This window comes from Fonsecaea monophora (genome assembly GCF_001642475.1).
Source record: "Fonsecaea monophora strain CBS 269.37 chromosome Unknown Scaff26, whole genome shotgun sequence".
Lineage (NCBI taxonomy): Eukaryota > Fungi > Ascomycota > Eurotiomycetes > Chaetothyriales > Herpotrichiellaceae > Fonsecaea > Fonsecaea monophora.
In genome coordinates this window covers 154843-176198 of record NW_019173957.1, presented here as the reverse complement: position 1 = coordinate 176198, position 21356 = coordinate 154843, and the positions used below count along the sequence as shown (strand labels likewise).

Genomic DNA, 21356 nt, shown 5'->3' with positions numbered 1-21356 from the left:
ACCGTCGAGGATGTCGAAGAAATCCAGAGCGTGTACTGGTGATAGCATTCCTTGTGTTTGTTTCTACGCGCTTCGGACGTTCCGCCTACCCGACAAGTTTCCAAACACAGTAGGAGCATAGTATAAATGGCAAAACCTCCCGCCAATGCAAAGTGACGCCAAATCAATGTATTCCCACTCCTGACGATCGTCTCTCTGACCTCTTCCCCTTCTTCACTGGTATCAAGCTCTTGAAGCCATGTCACCAAACTACATCGACAAGCTCCGCGGCAAGTCGCTTGTCATTGTTGGCGGAACATCCGGCGTAGGTTTCGCAGTTGCGGTAGCAAGCCTCGAGTTCGGCGCCAAAGTCGTCGTTGTCAGTCGGACGCAGGGAGGTGTGGACGAGGCAGTGCAGAGACTCAAGGCTTCCTAGCCTCATACAGCCACCAACGTCCGAGGTATCGCATGTGACTTATCCAGCGAGCAAGCAGAGAAAGATCTCACCAAGGTCTTTGACTTCGCCACTGATAATGGAATAAACCTTGTCGACCATGTTGTCAGCACCGCTGGTGGAATGCCGAACCCTATTACTCTCGCCGAAGTGACATCCGACGACCTCGTCGCAGCGAGCAAGTACCACTTCATCGGCGACTTGATCCTTGCCAAGGTTGCGGTCAAGTACCTCAAACAGACGTACACGTCCTAGATCACCTTGACCGGCGGTGCGGGCACGTATAAACCCCCACCCTGCTGGCTGTTGTGGGCCGGTGTGGGCGGCGCAAAAGATGCGCTGACGCGGAGCCTCACCTTGGAGCTCAAGCCGGTTCGCGCAAACCTCGTCTCTCTGGGAGCAATTCGGACGGAGTTGTTTGACCGGGCTGTCGCAGCAGCGGGCGAGGCAGTCGCCGAAGCCGCAAAGAAGGCCTCTGTGCTCGATAGGATAGGGGAGCCTGGAGATGTTGCAGAGACCTTTCTGGCGATAATCAGGAATAATTTTGTGACGGGTACTGTCAACGTTGTTGATGGGGGCGCTTTGCTTAGGTAAAACCAGTTTATGCGGGTTCTAATCGGTACAGAGTCCTTGATATACCAGGCAGTAACGGGTAATCGGCGAGTCGGCAGCGGCTTCGAATAATCTCCGGCCCGCAATATCCGCACTTGCCGCCAAGATGAGTGGGTCACCCTTGATCGAGACACCAGAGCCATTTCCCACCTCCGACTTACTACCCATCCACCATCCAGTAATATGGCCCATTTGCGACATACAACATCCCTAACATAACCTTCTCCCCGCCACACAAGAGCTGGCCTCGTCGCTAAATTACCGCAAGAAGCTGCTCCAAGGGTTGGAGGCGGGGGTTTTGAACAGTGGTGGAGCGTGCCTAGGCTCTATGCCCCTCCTCACCCAGGCAGAAATTGAGTGAGCTTGCCTTACTATCGAACATGTATAGATGTCCCCCATACCCACCCCACCGATCTCTCGATCACCCCTTGCAGAGCCTAGCGTCGACAATGCTGGGTGAGTCCTTGCGCAAACGGGCCAAAACGGCCTGTCGACCTTGCAGGGAGCGGAAAAGGAAGTGCGAGGGTGGGATTCCTTGTTCAGCCTGCAGACACTTCGAGTACAATTGCGTCGTCGATCGACGGCCGCGGTCAAGCAGTGTTTCTAGGCGAACGCTCGATCATGGGGTTCGATCCAGCGTTTCGTCCCCAACGTCCGAAACCGATCAACCCCAGCACATTCACGACCAACGAAATGCGCCCGTACGGACTGAGCAAACACAGCTCCGCTCATTGGAGGCGAATTCGGGCGCGGTATTTGCTCGGAATCTTGGTCTGACAGCTGATTCGACGCGCCTTAAGCGGCTACAGCTTTCGGCGTGGAATCTAGGATTGAGAGATGAAGGGACACCCGCTGATGTTGTTCCGAGACCGATCGTCGAAACCATCAGCCTGAGCGAGATGGAAGCCTTGGCCACCGTCTACTTTAAAGAAATCCATGCCGTTTACGGATTTCTGGACGAGAACAGTGTTCGGAGGCTGATAGCCACGCGCTGGTATGACAACGCCACTATGCAATCATACGACTGTGTCGATTCGGTCCTCTGCGGAATTGCCGCCCTAGGCTGTGTGTTCTCCAAACAGCCGTTGAGCCTCGAAATGCAGCTTGCGAAATCCGCCCAGGCTGCTCTAGCACAGTCTGTTCTACTCCCTACCCCATCCACGGATGATGTCGTGGCCTGGTTACTTCGGGTCATGTACCTGAGGCTGACCGCCTCGCCCCATATCACCTGGATGGCGACCTGTACGATGATGCATGTCCTGGAAGCTGCCCGCCTACACTTTGACGAGGGTGACGAGCCGCTACCCTCGAGCAACGGCGCAGAAGAAGGCCGAGAGAGCCGTCGGAGGATCTACCTAGTCGCCCAGCTGTTCAATATCTGGATCTCGTTTGACTGTGGCCGATCCAGGGTCGAACTTCGGGGTGCCTCGTGTCAGCTCCCGTCGCCCGACCCTGGCGGCATCAAACCCGAGCTACTCGAACTCTACTTAGTCTCGGAGATTCTCTCCCCCGACAAATACCAGACTGTGCCCGAGCTGGAGAACCTGTTGCGGAGGGCCCTCGACGTGAAGTCCGCGCAGCCCATGCTGGTGCTGGTACAGTGTAACGTGATGCTTTGCATATACCGACGACTGCGGGTGCAAGGGTCAAGTCCCAACACGGAGACCCTAGAGCGGATGCTGTCGGCTTTGTCCAAGGCCGTCGACGCCGCTCGCGTGCTGCTAAGAACCGAACGGCCTTGGTGGCACGTCGCCAACGTGACCTTCCAAGCGGCCTGCGCCCTCCTCGCCATCGACACGAGCCTGTCTCTCGCCCAACTCATCCAGCCCCTCAAGGCTCTGGAAGATGTGAGCGCACATTACAAGACGAGCGCGACGCGGGAGGCCTACGACGCGGCGCGCGTGCTGGTCGGCGTCCACCGCAAACGCAAGGAACTCGACATCGCCAGACTCGACGGTGTGCTCCAGGAATGTCAATCGCACAATATCCCAGACTCGAATGACAACGATATCGACGCCACAGGCAACGGTGACCAATGGTATCATCATCCTGCGATGCCCGCGTCCCTTGGTACCAACCGGATGGGCCTGGGCGAGCTTGAGTGGGAGCAGTTTTTCAACCTGGATCTTCCCTGACATGATAATTTCAAATGCTGGTCTTTGCCATTTCCTATCTCTCTCTAGCGAATTGGTTCGAGCGAGTATATCGTGAACCTCGATCATTGGTTGGTATTCATCTGTATACAGATTTCCCGACACGGTACCCACATGCAGTCGGTATAAGTACCGAGATTGCCGCAATAACCGCTACCAGTTCCGGAAAGTCGGCGCGATGCGTTATTGAGGTTGCCATGTAGGTTGCTTCAGTTATGTATTATCAATTATTATGTATCACTGATTGTATCATATCTCTGCATCATGCCTGGTCGTTCAAGTAAAGTCTTGGACGTCCCTTGCCCGCCTCCTCCACAGAGCGCGTTCTAGGACGGCACCGTATGTAACAAGGCAAGATTCTGGTGAGTGCCGCAGCCGCGCGGCAAAGATAAAATCCCAATTCTCTGTGCTCAACGGGGTGAATACCAGCACCACTCTCAAATCAGTCGCTTGCCCCATTCTATATAGCTATCTATGTAGCTGTTTCTCGTCGGTCTGTGGCCCCGCACGAGCGTGATATCATTATAACATTACATCATATTAAACCCGCTTCGTCTGCTGTGTGCTGTATTTCTGCTAGAACTGTGTCTTCTCGGTGGCTACCCCCTTCCGGACAAGGCCGCGTTCTGCATCTTCCTCCTCTCCAGAGGAAGCAAAGTCCGAAAAGACCAACTTTTCCAAGTCGGCAGACGTCAAGCCCGGATGCAGTCCCGCACGTCGGCAGAAGTATACGCGCTTGGCCCATTTCCAGGCCTCGCACCCCAAGAAGAAGAGGAGGGCCTCGACAAAGACGATGCCCCATTCCCAGGAGATGCCGGTGTGCTTGAAGACCTTGTGGTTGATGACCTGTAGTGGAAAAGGACGTTAGTGGTTGCGTTCTGGTCCCTTGGGGGGGGGGGAGGGGTGATTCCATATAATTCCATTCCATTCGGGGGGTAGGTATATGGTTCCACAATTGGGATTCACTTACCGGAATGTAGATGGTGGGAAAGATGGTCACGAAGCCGGCCACGATGGCCCAGAAGAGAAACTGGTTGCGCCACACGTCGTACATCCACTGCGTAAAGTACCTCTTGCTGCCGGGCTGCATGCGGAAGAAGCTTCGGCGCATGTCGACCATTTCCCACGCGAGGAAGAGGGCGAACCAGGTGAGGCTGACAAAAGTCGTGGCGCGGGCCCGGAAGACTGTATCACACTGCGCCGAGTAGGACGTGTTGCAGTTGACGCCGAGATCTCCGTTTCCGAATCCGTACATGACCAAAACGAAGGACGATAGACAAAGCGCAGACATCCACAAGCCGTAGACGAGCATGTCGAAGCAGAGTTCCCAGGTGAAGACGCCCGCTTTCAGCGAAATCGGTGGCCTCTGAAGGATATCCGGCGCGGCGATCTCCAACCCAAGACCCATGTCGGGCATGCCAGACGTGATCATTATGACCCACATGATCTGGACTGGTGCTAGGGGAAACACAGAGAGACCCGAGTCGTCTTTGAATGCTAGGCCAATGAGCAGCGTGCAGGCTTGTGCAATATTCTCCGCCAAAAGGTGAAGGATGAATTTCTGGATATTGTCAAACATCCGGCGGCCCTCTTCCACAGCGTTGAGAATCGATGCAAAGTTGTCGTCCGTGAGAACAATGTCGGAAGCATCCTTGGCCACGTCCGAGCCCCCTTGCCCCATGGCAATTCCAACATCGGCGATTTTCAGCGAAGGGGAGTCATTGACTCCGTCACCAGTCTTTTGGAAGTTAGCGGCACTCTTCCACAAGCAGGGACGGGAACAAAACTCACCATGGCCATAAAAGCGCCTCGTCGACGAAGGGCTTGGATCATCCGTACCTTTGTGTTGGGGGCACAGCGAGCGACAACCAAGGGTAAAGCTGGTAGCTCGTCCAGCTCTTCATCGCTGAGACGGTCGAACTCTTTTGCTGTCATAACCATGGTTTGCGAGGTGCGATGAGAGAATAGAGATTGGTCGGTGGGAAGAATGCCAACTTGTGCAGCGATGGCGCGAGCAGTGCCTGGATGATCGCCTGTCAACATGTGGACTTTCACTCCGGCGCGGTGGCAGCTCTTGACGGCATCCGCAGACTCTGGCCGAGGAGGGTCGTAGAGACCAATCAAGCCGCGGAAAGTGAGATCCCGTTCAATGTCCCCGCGGGGGGGTGGCCCTTCTCGACTGGCACGCCGACCGGAGCGGGGATTGTAAGGACGGCTTGCAAGGGCGAGGACCCGCAGACCTTGACTGGCCAGGACTTCCATGTTCTCTAGAATTGCTGCCTTCATTTCATCCGTCAGGTCGACGACGCCTGTCCCGTGCCAGTCAATGCCAGTACAAGCATCAAGAACACGCTCGACTGCACCCTTGGTGTAAACCATTTGTTCCTTTGTCTCGAGGTCTTCAAACACAGTAGACATTCTTTTCACATCCGAGTCAAATGGATACTCGCTGACTTGTTTCACTGTAGCTTGCTTTGGGTCGAGGAATCTTTGCCTGTTGAACCCAAAGCGAGAGGCAAACACCTGAATTGCGATTTCTGTCGGATCACCAATGGCAACCCAGACTCCCTCGTTGTTGAGTTGAACGCGAGCAATGTTGCAAAGAGATGCCACAAGCAAGAAGTCCTTTAACGCGTCATTATTCTCCAATAGCTCGTTGGGTTTGGTTATGGGGCCATCTTCAGGTTGTACTTCACTTCGCGCAGCGGGGGCTGCTTCAGAGTAGGTTAATTCTCCCGTCGTTGGATTGAAAGGCTCGTTTGAGGTGCTGACTGTGTAGGTGCCACGAGCTGGGATCCAGCACTTTTTGGCAACCATTTTGCCCTGGGTGAGAGTTCCGGTCTTATCCGAGCAGATATCGGTGACCGCACCAAGGGCCTCCAATGACTTAAGGTTTCGAACGATGACATTGCGTTGAACCATTCTCTTCGTGGCTACAGCCATTGTAATTGTAAGGACAACAATCAGCGACGCCGGGATCATGGAAAGACCGGTAGCGACAGCGTAGATGATGACCTCAGAGCGGTCAGAGAATTCATTGGCGGCAAGGACAATAATGGCGCAGACGACCGCAATTCCGAAGAGCAGGATCGCTAGGCGGGAGAGTTTCTTCTGCAGTGGTGTTCCCACATTGACACCGAGAAAACGCCCGACAGCATCGGTAAAGGTTAACGTCCAGGACTCGACGTAGCGTAGGGGATTCACGGTGCCGTTCTCGCGATGCTTAACGTGGCGAATTTTGGAGTCTTTTTGACGGAGTGCCGTCGCGATTGAACCAATCTCCTGCGTCCCTATATCAGAGATCCGTATTGAAGTGGGCAAGAAGAGCAGAGGTAAGAGTGACAACCTGAGGTGAAAGCACTTTCCCGAACCCTTTCAGGATGCGAAGTCACTCACCGTGTACATGCCAGTCGCAAAGACTATTCCTCGGGCTCGACCTTTTGTGACTGTGGAAGAACTGAATGCTATATTCAGTCGATCCCCAGGGCCCGTCTCTTCATCAAAAATAGCTTCCTCATCCTTCGCAACAGGTAGAGATTCACCAGTGAGGAGTGCTTCGTCGGTCTCGAAGTTGATGGATTCAATTAGCCTGTGCGCTGTGAGTACCCTGAAGGGACTAAGGAGTTTCCACTGAAATCTTACCGGATGTCTGCTGGGACCGTGTCGCCGACTTTAAGCTCGACGAGGTCGCCGATAACGAGCTCTGCCGTGGGAATGGTCAAGTTGCTCCCATCACGGACCACAGTAGCGGTGGGTGAAGAGAGTGAGCGTAGCGAGTCCATGGTCTTCTCAGCCTGAAATTCCTGGAAGAAGCCGACCACAATGTTGAGAAGTATCACAGCAGTGACAACGCCTCCCTCGATCCAAGACTGGATTCCGAACGAAACTGCCATGGCCATTATCAAGACCAGCATCATCGCATTAGCAATTTGGCGCAGGAGGATCTTGAGTGGCTGTACGCCTGGACCGTCATCCAACTCGTTGCGGCCATAGGTCTGCAATCTCTGAGACGCCTCTGTTGGTGTCAGTCCAATACCAACTGAGGTGTCCAGTTGCTGAACAAGATCATCTCGTCCAAGGGCGTGTGCTGGCTTGGTTAGGGGCTTGTTACTCTGGCCAGAAGTGTGATTGTCCATGATTTATTGTCTTCTCTTCGAGGTCGGGATAGTAGAGATTTCCAGCTGAACAGCAGCATGCGCCCTCGATATAGTCCCAAGAGCCGTGAGGGGACATGGGGTGACTGCAGTATCACCCTGGGGCAACATTTCGACCCTAGCTGTGGGTCTCGCAGGTGCAATGTAGTACGCATATCGTAAGCTCAAAAACTGTCTTGTCTTTTTTAAAGTTCTCTGCACCCTTGGCACCGCTTTACCCTGTAAAGAGTTGTCTGTGTTTGATACTTGCGGTTGCTGTTTGGGAACAGAGACAGAAACGGAGTTCTGAAACAGAATGAGACGTCCGATTGATATTTCAGAGTCAGACATCTCTGTAAGGCGATGTTGCCTGTTAGAAAGCCACCTAGATGGCCATTAAAGGTGGCTAGGAATGAAGAGGGATGAAATGCTGAGGGAGGCATGTCTTGAGTGGCGTTCTAGGGGAGCAAAAGCCTGCCAAGCAAAATAGCGAGCTAGCGGGACCACGGTACCGATTGAATGGAGCGGAATTAAGAGCCAAGCGTCTTGGCTGAAGAACTTCCACTCCGCCATGCCGTCCCAGGCGGAACCTTGTGGACCAGCAATATCTGCTGTTCCGTCTTGCCGGGCTTTAACGAATTTCGCCGGCGAGCGAGAGACTCCCTGAGGTGATGATCCCACCAGACTAAGCGCGACTGACGTCAAATGTCGTGAGAAAATGTCAGCACTGTCGAGGTTGTCAACCAACACCCTTGGACGAAGCCAACCAACCTGTTCTAGAGAAGAGCTCACTTGTGCCGTGTTTCCCGCATTGAGTCATCTTGTGTCCACGCAATCAATGATATTAGACATTAGCATATCAGAACCAAGTAGCGCGTAAGGAAGGGATGTGTGAACAGTTATGAATAGAGATAACCATTTATTGGCATCTAGGAGCCCTACTGTGGAAGATGTCCCCTGCTTTTGTCCCGCCGAGACTTCTGTAAACCGCTCCCAGGTGTTGCCATAAACCAGCAGGGTAACCCCACGCCAAATCTCGAAGTCCCTCGATTCCAGTGTTCATAATTAGGTCGTGCACCGCGCTGAGAGGATGGTCGAATTGATGCGAATCGTACTGGCTGTAGCCTCTCCGAAGTGGGTTGGATGGGTGCAATGCCGGCTTGGCCCGTTCCATAAATTGGCCTGGAACACCATAGCCTAGTTCCCGGAACTGGGCAGGGTTTTCAATGTCAAGTGGCCATGTGCATGTTTGGTTCGACTAGAGGCTTCCAACAATGATGCCCGTCGCTGCGCGATCTTCCCTTCTCGAACTTTTCCGATCGCGACGTAATTAGGCTGAAGATTGGCGGTTCCTGGACGTCGTCTAAGGTCAAACTGGTGGTCATCTTGCGAGTTTGTCGCTTGGAATAGGAGGTTTCCGCCGGGTAAACATCCTACATCTCCTCCATCTCCATCACGCCATGGGCAACTAGCCTGTCTCCCTTCCAGAGTCAATGGAAGCTCGTCGGCAAAAATTGTACCGAATCTGAATATCTCCGCATATCGAGCACCGAGGAGGATGGTACAGCCGCACAGGACGAAGAATAGGATGATGAAGAGTATAGTTGTGTTCCATGTCCTGAATGGGTCGTCGAGAAACCACGTCAACGCGTCCGGCGGAAGTTGTTGTTCTGCAGAAGTAGTAGAGTTGAACATGGTGTCTCTTCTGATAGCGAGGAGGAATATCATGACGCGTTCTGGATAGCGCCGGATGATTGCCAGCAGCACAATTGCGATTGCTGGCAGAACCCTCAATTTGAAATGAGCATGTAACAGCTGCACTTAGGCGAAGAACCACAGGTCTCCGGGGTGTGGCACAATGACTCAATTTTTTTTATTTGAGACCGAGACCTCCAAAAGCTCTATCCAGCTCTTCCCCTTCACGGCTTGGTGACATTGCGGGTGCTGATATGACATGCCCAGGCTGCCCGTCCAGCAGATTCTGATCTACCCCTGCCTTCGAGGACGCCTTTGTAGGCTCTAGTATCTTCTCCTCTCGATCCAACCAACCGGGCGCCACTCTGCGTTTCTCTGCCAGATCTCGATCCTTGATCTCTTGCTCCCATTCTTTGATGGCTCTGTCTGCACCTTCGAGGGTCTTTTTGAGGTGATCTTGGAGGGCATTACAAGAGTTTATGATATCATCTGGATGGGCAGAGTGCCCAGAGGAGGATGTGATATATTTGGGCTTTCCAGGGCCATTTTCAGCTATGATGGACGGGGGAAGCGACGTGGGTACAGATCGAAATGTGTAGGGCAGTGTCACAGCAGTCGGCAGCGACAGAAAGGGCGAGACAGTTAAGGGAACCTGCGCAAGCAGTGGATGTGGCTCTGTTCAAGTGGTTAGCGGTCTCGAAGTTGCTTGCTCTGGAAGGCCTATGCCTGGGCACTTACTGTGCGTGTCAAACATGTCTGGTAGTTGTGAGATCGGTGGTTACATTTAGGCAGTGGGAAAATGACCTCCAAGCCCAACTGCGGGCCAGCTCGAGTGTGATTGGAGAATGAGTCTCACTTGTACCTAAAGGCCATCGAGGTATCTGGCGAGTTGGGACTTTGGTGATGACAAGTAGTAAACTAAAGTTCGCAGAGGCGTGAAGGTAATACGATGGCGAATGGAGGTGAAGCGCATGCCTCGCTACCACGTCGGACCCCATATCATCATAGGTGATGAAAGGCGTCTGATCTCTCCCACCTTGCCCCTCCATCAACAGAACCCGCTGTCCACCATTCAGATCCTCCGTAGAGCGATGTGCTTTTAGTTCTCAGAGGTTCACCCAAATATCAATCCTGCGCAACTGAACGAATCCATCACCCAAGCATCTGTCTATTTGCAGGCGCAACCGCTTGGTGCAGTTGGACTGGGTGCGTTCTAGTTTCTTGGGGAATTTCAGCCCTGGCCTGAACTGGATCTGGACCCTAAAATCCCAATCCTCCTGAAACAGGTCGCAAATCGGACTCGTACAGCTTCAGCCGCCCCCGATTTTCAACTGTTGCCCACTTTTATTTTTCAGCTCTTGCACCGTGTTTGCAGGCAACATCTTTCCTCACCGCATCCCAATCTTCTCTGCGACAGCTTCTGAGAAGTCCGCCTCGTCACTTGATCACCTGCCTCTTAGGTCACTTCGAAAACGCCGGTTCAACCACCTCCTGAGCACGAGGACGAGCAACAATTATTCCCTCCGGCGCTAACATTGCCCCTATCAACTTTGCTGACCATTTCCGTTGAAGAGGTCGCCGATATCTTTGTTTCCTCTCCGCAGACTCAGCGCTGGTATATTTCATCCCTCTCGAAGACCGTTCGCGCCCGGAGCGCACCTCACAATCACGATGGATGGCCCGTTACACAGAGCCGTGGTGGATAAGAAGCCCGTGCCAGAGATTGATTTCACATTGCATATCATGGAAGATGGCTCCCAGGTGAGCACTCAAGAACGAGTATGCAAGGGTAGGTTGTCAAGAGGTTTCGCGCGAAGGCCATTTCTGATGCAATGGCAGATGTCCAGGCTCCGGCCATGCAACCCCCCACGAACGAACAGTTTTGGTCTTCCAGCGACCGATCAAAGCCGAACCTGTCCTTCCTGAAGCAACACTTTTACCGAGAAGGTCGGTTGACTGAAGAGCAAGCCTTGTGGATCATAAGTGAGGGTACAAAACTCCTGAAGGCGGAACCAAATCTGCTGGAAATGGATGCTCCCATCACTGTGTGCGGCGATGTCCATGGACAATACTTTGACCTCATGAAGCTGTTTGAAGTAGGCGGGGATCCTGCTGAAACTAGATATCTCTTTCTGGGGGATTATGTCGACCGTGGGTACTTCAGCATTGAGGTACGACCCCCGCGTTCTGCTCAGAAACCTCGTGTACTGACGGTCTATCCAGTGCGTGCTTTACTTGTGGTCTCTCAAGATTTGGTACCCAAATACCTTGTGGCTTCTTCGCGGAAATCACGAGTGCAGGCATTTGACCGACTACTTCACCTTCAAACTCGAATGCAAACACAAATACTCGGAAAAGGTCTACGACGCATGCATGGACTCCTTCTGTGCCTTGCCACTGGCTGCTGTCATGAACAAGCAGTTTCTGTGTATACACGGTGGCCTAAGCCCAGAATTGCACACCCTGGAGGATATCAAGAGCGTAAGTCGTGATGAGACTCTGATTTGGCCCATGCTTGAGCTAATACTCCCAGATTGACCGATTCCGCGAGCCTCCCACTCATGGCCTCATGTGTGACATCCTCTGGGCCGATCCTCTGGAGGAATTCGGTCAAGAGAAGACCGGGGAATACTATGTGCACAACCACGTCAGGGGCTGCTCCTATTTCTTTTCCTATCCGGCCGCTTGCAACTTCCTTGAGAAAAACAACCTCCTCTCCATCATTCGTGCGCACGAGGCTCAGGATGCCGGCTATCGGATGTACCGCAAGACGCGAACAACTGGTTTCCCCAGTGTCATGACCATCTTCAGCGCGCCAAACTACCTTGATGTCTACAACAACAAAGCTGCAGTGCTCAAATACGAAAACAATGTTATGAACATCAGACAGTTTAACTGCACCCCTCATCCTTACTGGCTTCCGAACTTCATGGATGTCTTCACATGGTCTCTACCTTTCGTCGGTGAGAAGATCACAGACATGCTGATTGCCATCCTTAACACCTGCTCTAAGGAAGAATTGGAGGAAGATACACAGAGCTCGAGCATGGAACCCGAGACACCTCCATTTGGCGCCGATCCAGAATCCACAGAAGCCAAGCGGCGAGCCATCAAGAACAAGATCCTCGCCATTGGGCGACTTTCCAGGGTCTTCCAAGTCTTGCGTGAAGAATCTGAACGCGTCACTGAGCTGAAGACTCAATCCGGAGGTCGCCTGCCGGCAGGGACTTTGATGTTGGGTGCTGAGGGCATCAAGCAGGCGATCCACAACTTTGAGGACGCTCGTAAAGTTGATCTCCAAAACGAACGCCTCCCACCGTCGCCAGAGGAAATCGAGAAGCGCAGCGCCGAGGATAGGCGAGCTGCACTGGAGAGAGCGGCCACTGAAGCAGAGAACGACGCTAACCTGCAGGGCGTGGCAAGGAGAATCAGCTTGTAAGTCATTCACTCATTGCCATTCTATCAATGTTTTTTGGCTCACACAATACAGTGGATCGTCCAACCCACGTGGCCATCGTCGAAAGGAGTGAGAGTCTGAATATGACTTAAAGTGAGAATCGTACACGATGCTCTTTTGATGATGATTGAACGAGTCCACGACTCTGGCCCAGTCTCTCAAGGTCGACGAGTGGCGAGGCATATTCTTGAGCAGTTACGAGGAGCAGGAAGCAGTTGGGCTACAGGGAGTGCTCGGTGCATCGTGTGGAAAGTAATAAAAGGAAGCAGATGGTGTCGCAAGCGTGTCGCAAGCAATGGTTGGCTGGCAGAGCACGACCGACGCCTCCGCTTTCCCGTATTAGGCATCATTTGTGCTGTCGGTATGGATAAAGTGCCAATACTCTCTACTCGTCCTTGGGTAGTGCTTGTAGCCTACTCATGAAGCAGAAATAAAAGACCCATGCTCTTCCCGGATATCTTCTTTCCCTTCCTCTTGTTTCTTTGTAGGATTCGTACTTAGTTCTCACTATGGTGCTACTGCGACAGTGAAAAATCAGCGCTGCTGCGAATGCGAGGACATGATTGTAGGGATTCAATCGAACGGATTGAGGCTCAGAAATGGGTTCTTGGGCTGGAAACGAAGACAGCGCCACCAGCGCCTGCAGGTGTTGATGAATACTCGGGATGGCCTGAACCGTGCGCCAGACCCTGTCAGCCTGACGAGGTTGAACCACTTTACGCGTGGACGCAGTGGTCAGCGATCGAAATGCGCCCAGTGGGTGCCAGTTGATTTCCCTCCTGGTCAACGGGTGCCCACCATCGCCAGGATCGTCCCGCACCTTCTCCTGAATCCTGAGCACCTGTTTGGCTCATTGGGGTCACTAACGACACCCTTTCACTCACTTTACCACTAATCTCTTTCCCTCGTCCCGCCTTCGAACTTACCATCTGTCCCACTCGATGCTTGATTATGCCTCAGGCATCAAGATGTTCACTTCGCTCCTCGATACGCACAGCCTTGCACACAATCGAGCTTCATTGACAGTGCTCTATCAGCGGAGTTCGGGTGTTCATAGGATTAAAATTGGGGCTTATATAGCTAGCTGCTGAATCGGAGCTACAACACCAGAACAGGTTCTTGCAGCTCGCTCGTACACGAGCCACTCAGCCGCTGATGGTCTGTACAAGACCAGAATCGCCATGCCACCCACACCAAAAGAGATGAGCGACAACATTGACCAGACCATTGACAGCCTGAATACACAATGGGATCTCAGACTTCCCAAGCTCCGTGGTGGGGAAGATCCTCCCGCCGATGAGTCGGAACGTCTGGCTGGCAAATGCTCGAAGCTAATCAGATTCCTCTGTTTCAAGACAACTACCACGAAAACAGCTCTGGACAAGTTCAAGGAGCGCGCACGGACAATTCACTCTCAATGGGTTTTCAAGCCCTTACAAGAACCAGGCACCTTACCTGTGCTGCCCGTGGTCAAAAGTCTCGTTGCTCGCAAGGCTGGCCCGGTCCGTTTGAGCGATTCCCAGCGATGCGCACTTCTAGAACTTCTATACGCCATATTGAAGGGAGCAAAAGAGGACTACGAGTTGGCAAAACTCTCGGATGCGTTCTCAACCGAGCCAGCTACTACATCGACCGCGGGGTTTGCGACCGCTCCGACAACCCCAGTTAAAGAAGCACCGCCATGGGGGCAAGACTACTTCTCAACCCCACCACGCGAGATCCAGCAGCAATCTGAGGCTCAGGAGACTGAGTTGGATGAGCCACACTTGAAACACCCTATCTCAATATCTTCAAAGCGCACATTGGCCTCTCCTAATGGGGTCAGTCCTATCCCTGAACTTCAGATTCCGTCTGCTCACTTTTCGCCACAGCAAAACAAGCGACAGCAAACTCTCTCAGAGTTCCGACAATTCAGACATATCTCAGAGCCTCGTCTAGAAACCCGCACAGACCGACCTCCTGATCCCATCAGCTTTGAGACTGCGGTTTCTCCTGACGCGTCATCCGTTTTCTCGAGTGCCGATGAAGGGAACGGAGGGCAAATATCGAATGACACATCCATGGTCAGCTCGCAGGCTGAAGAGTCACAAAACTTATTTCCAACTCAAGATTACAATGAGATATTCAATGATGACCAATTCTCCACTTCCTTCAGTGAATTGAGCAAGGCTGCCAGCCCGTTCGACCCAACCAGTCTCGAAGTCAATGGCCCCTTTAAAATACAAGCAATGCTACCGCCACATGTCCCGTTTTGGTATTGTTGGGAATTGCACCGACTTGCGCCCTTGTTTGGCCTGAAACCAATCGACCTATACCAGAAGATTGGAGAAACCAACAAGATATCTACCATGTCTGGTGAAGATTTCTGGGCTACAGTTAAGGAGCTTTGTCGTGCAAAGGCTGTGCAACCACTACCTCAGAAATCAAACCTACCTCGGTGGATTACGCAAGAAAGCAACTACACGGATATAAGAACGAACAGCGTCGCCCATTTCACCGGCACCTTGCAATGGAATGAAGACGGTTCCCAGAGCCTACTTCAGCTTCGACTGAATGCCGTTCAGCTGGTGCAATCAAGCCGCTTCCATCGAAAATTTGGTGCTGACAGATTCCTTGCTCTTGACGGTCCCGCTTTTAGGATTCCGGACAAACTTCGAGCACTCAGCTCGAAGACTGCACCAGTGTATGACAAGATCATTGATCTTCTGGCGTCAAATTCGCATTTCATTGCAGGACGCTATTGGAGAGTATGCTTTGTCGAAGAGTTGAAGTCTAAAGCACGGCGCAATAAGGCGTCATCGCGGCATTCAAGATTCATCCTCTTCGCAGAGACCGGGTTCGACATTGTGCCACGACCTCTCTTGAAACTCAATGTGCCGGACCTCAAGGCTGACGGTCAACACCGCACTATTATGCGACAACAAGTGATGCAGTGGCATATGCCCCTCGATGCGAACTCTGGTTCGAAGGATCTTAAACTGTTCTCCAGATGGAGCATTGGATTCTCGAGGACGACTCCTACGGTAGAGCTGAAACGGCATGAGTTTTTACACAAACATGACGAGCTTGGTGACATGCCTCTTGACGGTTCAGACAGCAAAGTGATGAATGATGGCTGCGCTTTAATGTCTTACCCACTCGCCAAAGCGATTTGGGCAGCGTACGGCGGCGAAGGCGAGCCACCTTCTGCTGTCCAAGGACGCATCTCAGGTGGTAAGGGTTTATGGTTAGTGGATTACCAAAACATGCACGCCGATGTCAGCGACAGAGGCTACTGGATAGAAGTATCCGAGTCTCAATTGAAGGTCAAACCACATCCACGCGACCGCGATGATGCAGATTCGGACCCAACCTTGCGAACGTTTGAGGTGTTGAAATATGCCAGCGAATGCAAGCAAGCACATTTGAATATCCAACTCATCACCATCCTCGAAGACAGGGGGATTCCACCCTCCATACTGCGAGACAAATTGCAGTCGGATGTTCAATCGTTCTCGGCGTCTCTCACAGACGCTATGAAAAATCCGAAACAGCTTCGTCTCTGGATGCAAGAGCATACACATACATCCCGCGTTACGGCTCGGAGCTACTTGGGCTCGTTCCCGTCCAAGAACAACGAGCAGATAAAAGTCCTATTGGAGTCTGGCTTTCATCCGCAAATGTGCAAGAAGCTCATCACCAATGCTTATCGTCTACTCAGCGATTACATGACCAATTATACGGACAAGATGCGGATTCAGATACCCCATTCTACGGCAGTCTTCTGTGCACCGGATCCATTAGGCGTGCTTGCACCTGGGGAAGTGTATCTGGGTTCTTCGAACCCTATTATACATCCCGTCACCGAGATCAGAGAAACCACGCTCGAAGGTCTTGAACTCCTTGTTGCTCGAAATCCAGCACATCTGGCATCCGACATGCAAAAATGCACAGCTGTCTATAAACATGAGCTGCGTCACTACAAGAATGTTATTCTGTTCTCACAGAAAGGTGCTGTCCCTCTCGCCTCACTGCTATCTGGCGGCGATTACGATGGTAAGTCTCGTAGGGTAGACTACATCTTCCCTTAATCTTGACATCCCAGTTCATCATGTACATTTTGGTGAGAAAAGGCTGACGTGTTTCCATGTGGGTATGTAGGAGATGTGGTAACATGTATCTGGGACCCAGAGATTGTTCGACATTTTCGCAACGCCGAGATGCCACAAATGCCGAAAGAGATTGAGTGTGGTATGGTTCAGCGCTCAGAACTATTATCAGTCATGTTCAAAAAAGGACGCCCACTCGATGAAAATTTTGAGACCTATTTCCGCAAATGTATTGCTTTCAACGCGCAGCCCAACTTGCTAGGCTCGTGCTCGTCAGAACATGAAAAGTTAGTTTATGCCCTCAGTCAAACACGAGAAACCAACAAACTATCCCACCCTGGTGCCGTGAAACTGGCAGCGCTGGCAGGTTTCCTGGTCGATAGCACCAAGCAGGGTTGGGACCTTCCGGAGAAAGAGTGGCACAAAATCCGCATGAAATCGAGTGGCTCCAGCAGCTTACAAGAGCCTGCCTATAAAGCCGGAAGCTCGAGGAAGCGAGACGAGCTCTTGAACATAATTGACTACCTCAGGTTCGACGTTGCCGAGACCTTGAAAGAAAAGGCGCTACGAAAGTTCGCGAGGCTAAGAGACGCTGGAAAGGTACTCAACTACGATAGGGATCTAAGCCAACATTGGCTTTACTGGTCATCTCCGATAGAAAAGCATAGGACAGAGACGAGACAAGCAGCTCGGTTTCGGGTTGGACAGCACACTTCTGATGCTACGACAGGATTATCGGGCCGACAGATCAAAGGGCCAGATGCTGTAGACTTGGAGATGCTTACTGACTTGTTGGAGGGTAAGCAAGGTCTTCTTGAACAAATCAAAGAGGTGGACGCAATATGGGCAAGGCTGAACCTCCAGATTGAACCGACTCCCGACGAAGCTAGAGACTGGGAGAAGTATCGCCTTGCGATTGAAACGGTGCATGAGAAGTTCCGAGCCATCCAACCGAAACGAATGGATCATGAGCTTGGTCGTCGCTGGAAGGCAGAACAGGACCAACCATTATCCGACTGGGCTCTCCTCAAAGCATCGTGCCTCCATAAGACGGTCTGCTCAAGAGGAATTTCCCCAGAATGGGTGTGGTATGTCGCCGGACGAGAGTTCTGTTACTTGAAGGCACTGCGACACGCAGGTGGTATCAGAATCGTTGTTTCGGAGATTCATGACTTTTACAAGGTGGACACAAAGTATGCTAGAGCCTTGTTGGAAGGCTCACTTGACGATCGAGGTGACGAGGAGAATGCCGTTGATGAAGAGAACTTGATGGATGACGATGTCGGATTGGAAATGGAATGACGATCAGATGACACGATGGCTACGAGTGTTGGACATTTGGCGAAACGGCGATATCCCTGGATTGCATTCTATTCTATGATACCCCCTGTTGGTTCTCGTTTGGGTTAGAAACATGAAGGGAAGGGCAGGGAAAGGTAGGACAGACAAATTCCTCGACCGAAACCTGGTGTCATCAAGGGTCCCTGCGCTCCAAAACCTCCCTTTTCTTTTTCTATTTCTTTGTTCCGACCCCCTCAACTCCTACAGGAATTTATCCAGCCACCTGCTCCCCAGTTTGACCACATTCATCCCACCCTTGCCTATCATTCTATGCGAGCATTCTTGTAAATGGCAGCTATGAATTTTTCACGGGTTCCCTTGGGCGTCGCGCCAAAGGACTTGAAGATGGCCACTATCTTCTTCTCCAAGCTGATGGCAAAGCAACATGTTCTCTTATCAGAAGCATACTATCATGGCCAGCCAGGGCAACAAGAGCACGACAGCATACAGAATCATCAGCGTCTGTATCAACTTGACTCTCGCCTATAGCATACTATGCACGGCGGTGTTCCTACGAGCGAAAGGAGCTGTCTGCTCTACCACATCTTCAGGTGTAAATCTGTCGATTGCTTTTGTCAGTCGTGAGCAGACAGCTCAATTCAAGTCATACCTTGTGTTGAGGAAAGTTCCTAACTGTGATTCCAGTCCTTACTTACGATTATCATCATGGCGATCCGATGTTACCTCATGTTCCGACAGAGAAGCAAGGTTTTGCAGACCATATCACCCTCGACGGCATCACCAAGGCTGGAAGCGCTCTGTACTACGTGTGTCCAAGTCCTGGTGTTTCTCTGGATGATCCTGGGCTGTCTCAATCTTCTTGTCGCACTCCGAGCACCCACTTGTCTAAGAGGGCCCTTGGAGGAATGGCAGAATGATTTGAAAGAGCACAACTGGAGATTTGGTCTCTCCTGCCGGCTGCACCGCGCTCTGGTGGCTTTGTCTGTCCTGATGGCGTAAGTCAGCTCCCAGTGTATCCTCAGAATCTCCTTTGTGGGACAAATTCGCTGACACTCCTGTAATCTACTAGCATATTCATGGCCTGCCTCTCCTTCTTGGATCAGCAACACCTATCTCACCGTAAAGCGGGTGTCTGGAACTGTTACTGTGCTTGTCTGTCTCGCAATGCTCCCCAGGCACATGCTCCAGCTCTTTCCATCTCAAGCAGCCGTTCTGCTTTCTCGGTTGAGAAGAATGACCATCTCTTCCTCATCCCCGAACGCCGCCCAAGCAGGTTGGAGCACGAACAATGGCTACAGCGTCGCAACAGCCTGTCGTCTCAAAAGGCCATCTATCCACACAAATACTACTACTACGACCACCGGCACAAGTATCAACCTTATGCCTTGTCACAGGGCAGCCGTTATTCGAGCACCCTGCGCTCGGTCTCCGAGGGACAAAGCTTGGACTTGCATGATCGCAATTCGTCCCTCTGCTCCTCGCAGTCTTCTCGCTCGGCCAGTACAAGGCGTCCGACTCATCCATCCCCGATGCGCCCACGCAGCCGAGCAAATAGCAATCCAGAAAGGGGTGACCTGCGCCGGGATCCTGCGACGATATCTGCGACCAGCGATAGTGGTGTACCCGAGGTCCCACCTCTACCAGTCGCTCCAGCTCCGACCTGGTCTCCAGCCTTGCAGCATGCGCCGTTGAGCGCGGATCCTACTATTCGAGCTTTGAGCACCGGTTCTGGTTTGGCACCATCGCTGTTGCATTCAAAGTCATCTCCAGACTTGCGAGGCGTCCAGGCCGAAAATGTCCACACTGCATCTACATTGGCCATGGCCCCCAAAACAAAAGGTGAAGCTTCCCACCCTTCGTCAACAACACCATGTGCATCGATGAAGCGTGCAATGAAGACCACCACGGAAGCAATCTCACCGAGAAAGCCGGCGACACCAATGCCCTCTGTACCACCACCAGCACCTCCCATTCACCGACCAGCACTGGCGATAACAGCACCTGCCATCCCTGCTCGCGCACCGGGTCACTCAACAACAACTCCGAGGGCGAGGTCGCAGTCCAGCGCAGGCACCAAGACGGCAAGTCGTTCAAGGTCCGCCTCAACATCGGCGACTACCTCGCGGTCGAACCTCCGCCGACCGAGCCCCATCCGTCACCGGCACTATCACCATCCCCACCCTCATCATTACCACCAACAACCCGCCACCCACGGGTTGTCGACCACCCAGAACCAACTGCCCCTGCAGCACTACCAGCACCAACGCGTCTGGCGGCGCGAGAACAGCACGACTCCCTCGAGCATCTACTCGGCGAGCAGCTACGGCACTGAGCGGACCGTGTCTGTCGTGACGAGGGGAAGTACCAGCACCAGTACTGCCGCCGCCGCCGGGACAGGGTACGGGGTCACACCGAGTTCGCACCAGAGACCTGGCGTGGTCGCCGCGTGTAGGTAGGAATGTCAACACGTGTACTATTCTTTGAATCATTGGAAAGGGAGAGACGTGTGGGGGACGCGAGGGCGCAAGTGAGGGAGGGAGGGTGGCGGAAGGACTAAAAGCAAGGGGCAAAGTGAGGGCTAGCCAGGAGAGGCTTCTGCCATTCGGGACAGAAAAGAAGACAGTGTACCACCAGACGGACGCTCAATGATATGATGTTTGTCAGACCCTGGCGGTCTTTATCGTCACCGACCCATCCCACTCTAATCCTATCTTTATCCCATCCCATCCCATTAATATCTACCTACATCCTAGGCACACTTTTTTTTTCTTCATTCTTATTTCACGCCTCTATTTCTCCTCTTTTTTTTCCCCTTTCACTTTTCTCCTTGCCAGTCTATGAAAATTCTCCACTCCACTCTCTCCATGATAGCCATTCAACTATCCACGAGATAGGTAGACCGTCGAGATATGGACAGGGGCTGAAAGGGGAGAGAAAAAAAAAAGGGTTAAAGTACTGTAAGGTAAGGAGGCGCAAAGGAGGCAGCCCCGAGGAGTCAGGGTGAAGCGGGAGAGACAGAGAGAGGAAGAATCATCGTACACATAACAGATGCTTGAGGCGGGAGAGATGAATGAAATGATTGAATGGGTTGGTGGATGGATGGTTGGATACATTTCGCACTTGTGTTGGACTGTACCCCTACATGTACGGAATCGCATTCCGAGTCCATGGGCAATTGATTACACTGTGCAATACCTACATGGTACCTAGGTATGGATGGATGAATGGATGGGACAGCTCCGTTAAGACGAAGCATGGTCGACCGACCCCCGTAGACTCGCTGTCCTGTGTATCTGTCTCTTGCTGATACATACAACCGGCTGCGTTCATCCGTCGGGTTCATCCTTCGTTCCTCGTTTCACCATCTCAGTCTCATTCTCGTGCCCTTTTCGTTGCTGATTTGTTGCTGCTGATGTTGGTACAGGGAGGGATGTCTCGTTCAGTCGTTCGTTGGTTGGCAAATCCGTATGTCAGAAACTCCTG

At 52.4% G+C, this 21356-nt stretch overlaps 7 protein-coding genes across 7 annotated transcripts; 4 read left to right on the top strand and 3 right to left on the bottom strand.

Annotated features, from left to right (window-relative positions):
* Positions 1-238: 238 nt before the first annotated feature.
* AYO21_04573 (hypothetical protein) lies at positions 239-3180 on the top strand (the record flags this gene model as incomplete). Its single annotated transcript, XM_022654545.1, has 4 exons — positions 239-358; positions 416-649; positions 689-997; positions 1768-3180. The coding sequence occupies 4 exons, from the start codon at positions 239-241 to the stop codon at positions 3178-3180; spliced, it is 2076 nt and encodes a 691-aa protein (XP_022513145.1).
* A 594-nt stretch (positions 3181-3774) lies between these two features.
* AYO21_04572 (potassium/sodium efflux P-type ATPase, fungal-type) lies at positions 3775-7334 on the bottom strand (the record flags this gene model as incomplete). Its single annotated transcript, XM_022654544.1, has 5 exons — positions 3775-4044; positions 4169-4936; positions 4990-6480; positions 6595-6787; positions 6841-7334. The coding sequence occupies 5 exons, from the start codon at positions 7332-7334 to the stop codon at positions 3775-3777; spliced, it is 3216 nt and encodes a 1071-aa protein (XP_022513144.1).
* Positions 7335-8528: 1194 nt separating this feature from the next.
* AYO21_04571 (hypothetical protein) lies at positions 8529-9026 on the bottom strand (the record flags this gene model as incomplete). The annotated part of the gene is made up of 1 exon (XM_022654543.1): positions 8529-9026. One exon carries the CDS (start codon positions 9024-9026, stop codon positions 8529-8531), a length of 498 nt encoding a protein of 165 aa, XP_022513143.1.
* Positions 9027-9204: 178 nt separating this feature from the next.
* AYO21_04570 (hypothetical protein) lies at positions 9205-9780 on the bottom strand (the record flags this gene model as incomplete). Its single annotated transcript, XM_022654542.1, has 2 exons — positions 9205-9701; positions 9765-9780. The coding sequence occupies 2 exons, from the start codon at positions 9778-9780 to the stop codon at positions 9205-9207; spliced, it is 513 nt and encodes a 170-aa protein (XP_022513142.1).
* A 917-nt stretch (positions 9781-10697) lies between these two features.
* Positions 10698-12465, top strand: AYO21_04569 (serine/threonine-protein phosphatase 2B catalytic subunit; the record flags this gene model as incomplete). The annotated part of the gene is made up of 4 exons (XM_022654541.1): positions 10698-10815; positions 10866-11197; positions 11250-11507; positions 11560-12465. The coding sequence occupies 4 exons, from the start codon at positions 10698-10700 to the stop codon at positions 12463-12465; spliced, it is 1614 nt and encodes a 537-aa protein (XP_022513141.1).
* A 1199-nt stretch (positions 12466-13664) lies between these two features.
* On the top strand, positions 13665-17873 carry AYO21_04568 (hypothetical protein; the record flags this gene model as incomplete). The annotated part of the gene is made up of 2 exons (XM_022654540.1): positions 13665-16518; positions 16624-17873. The coding sequence occupies 2 exons, from the start codon at positions 13665-13667 to the stop codon at positions 17871-17873; spliced, it is 4104 nt and encodes a 1367-aa protein (XP_022513140.1).
* Positions 17874-18578: 705 nt separating this feature from the next.
* On the top strand, positions 18579-20329 carry AYO21_04567 (hypothetical protein; the record flags this gene model as incomplete). The annotated part of the gene is made up of 2 exons (XM_022654539.1): positions 18579-18868; positions 18943-20329. The coding sequence occupies 2 exons, from the start codon at positions 18579-18581 to the stop codon at positions 20327-20329; spliced, it is 1677 nt and encodes a 558-aa protein (XP_022513139.1).
* Positions 20330-21356: the final 1027 nt, after the last annotated feature.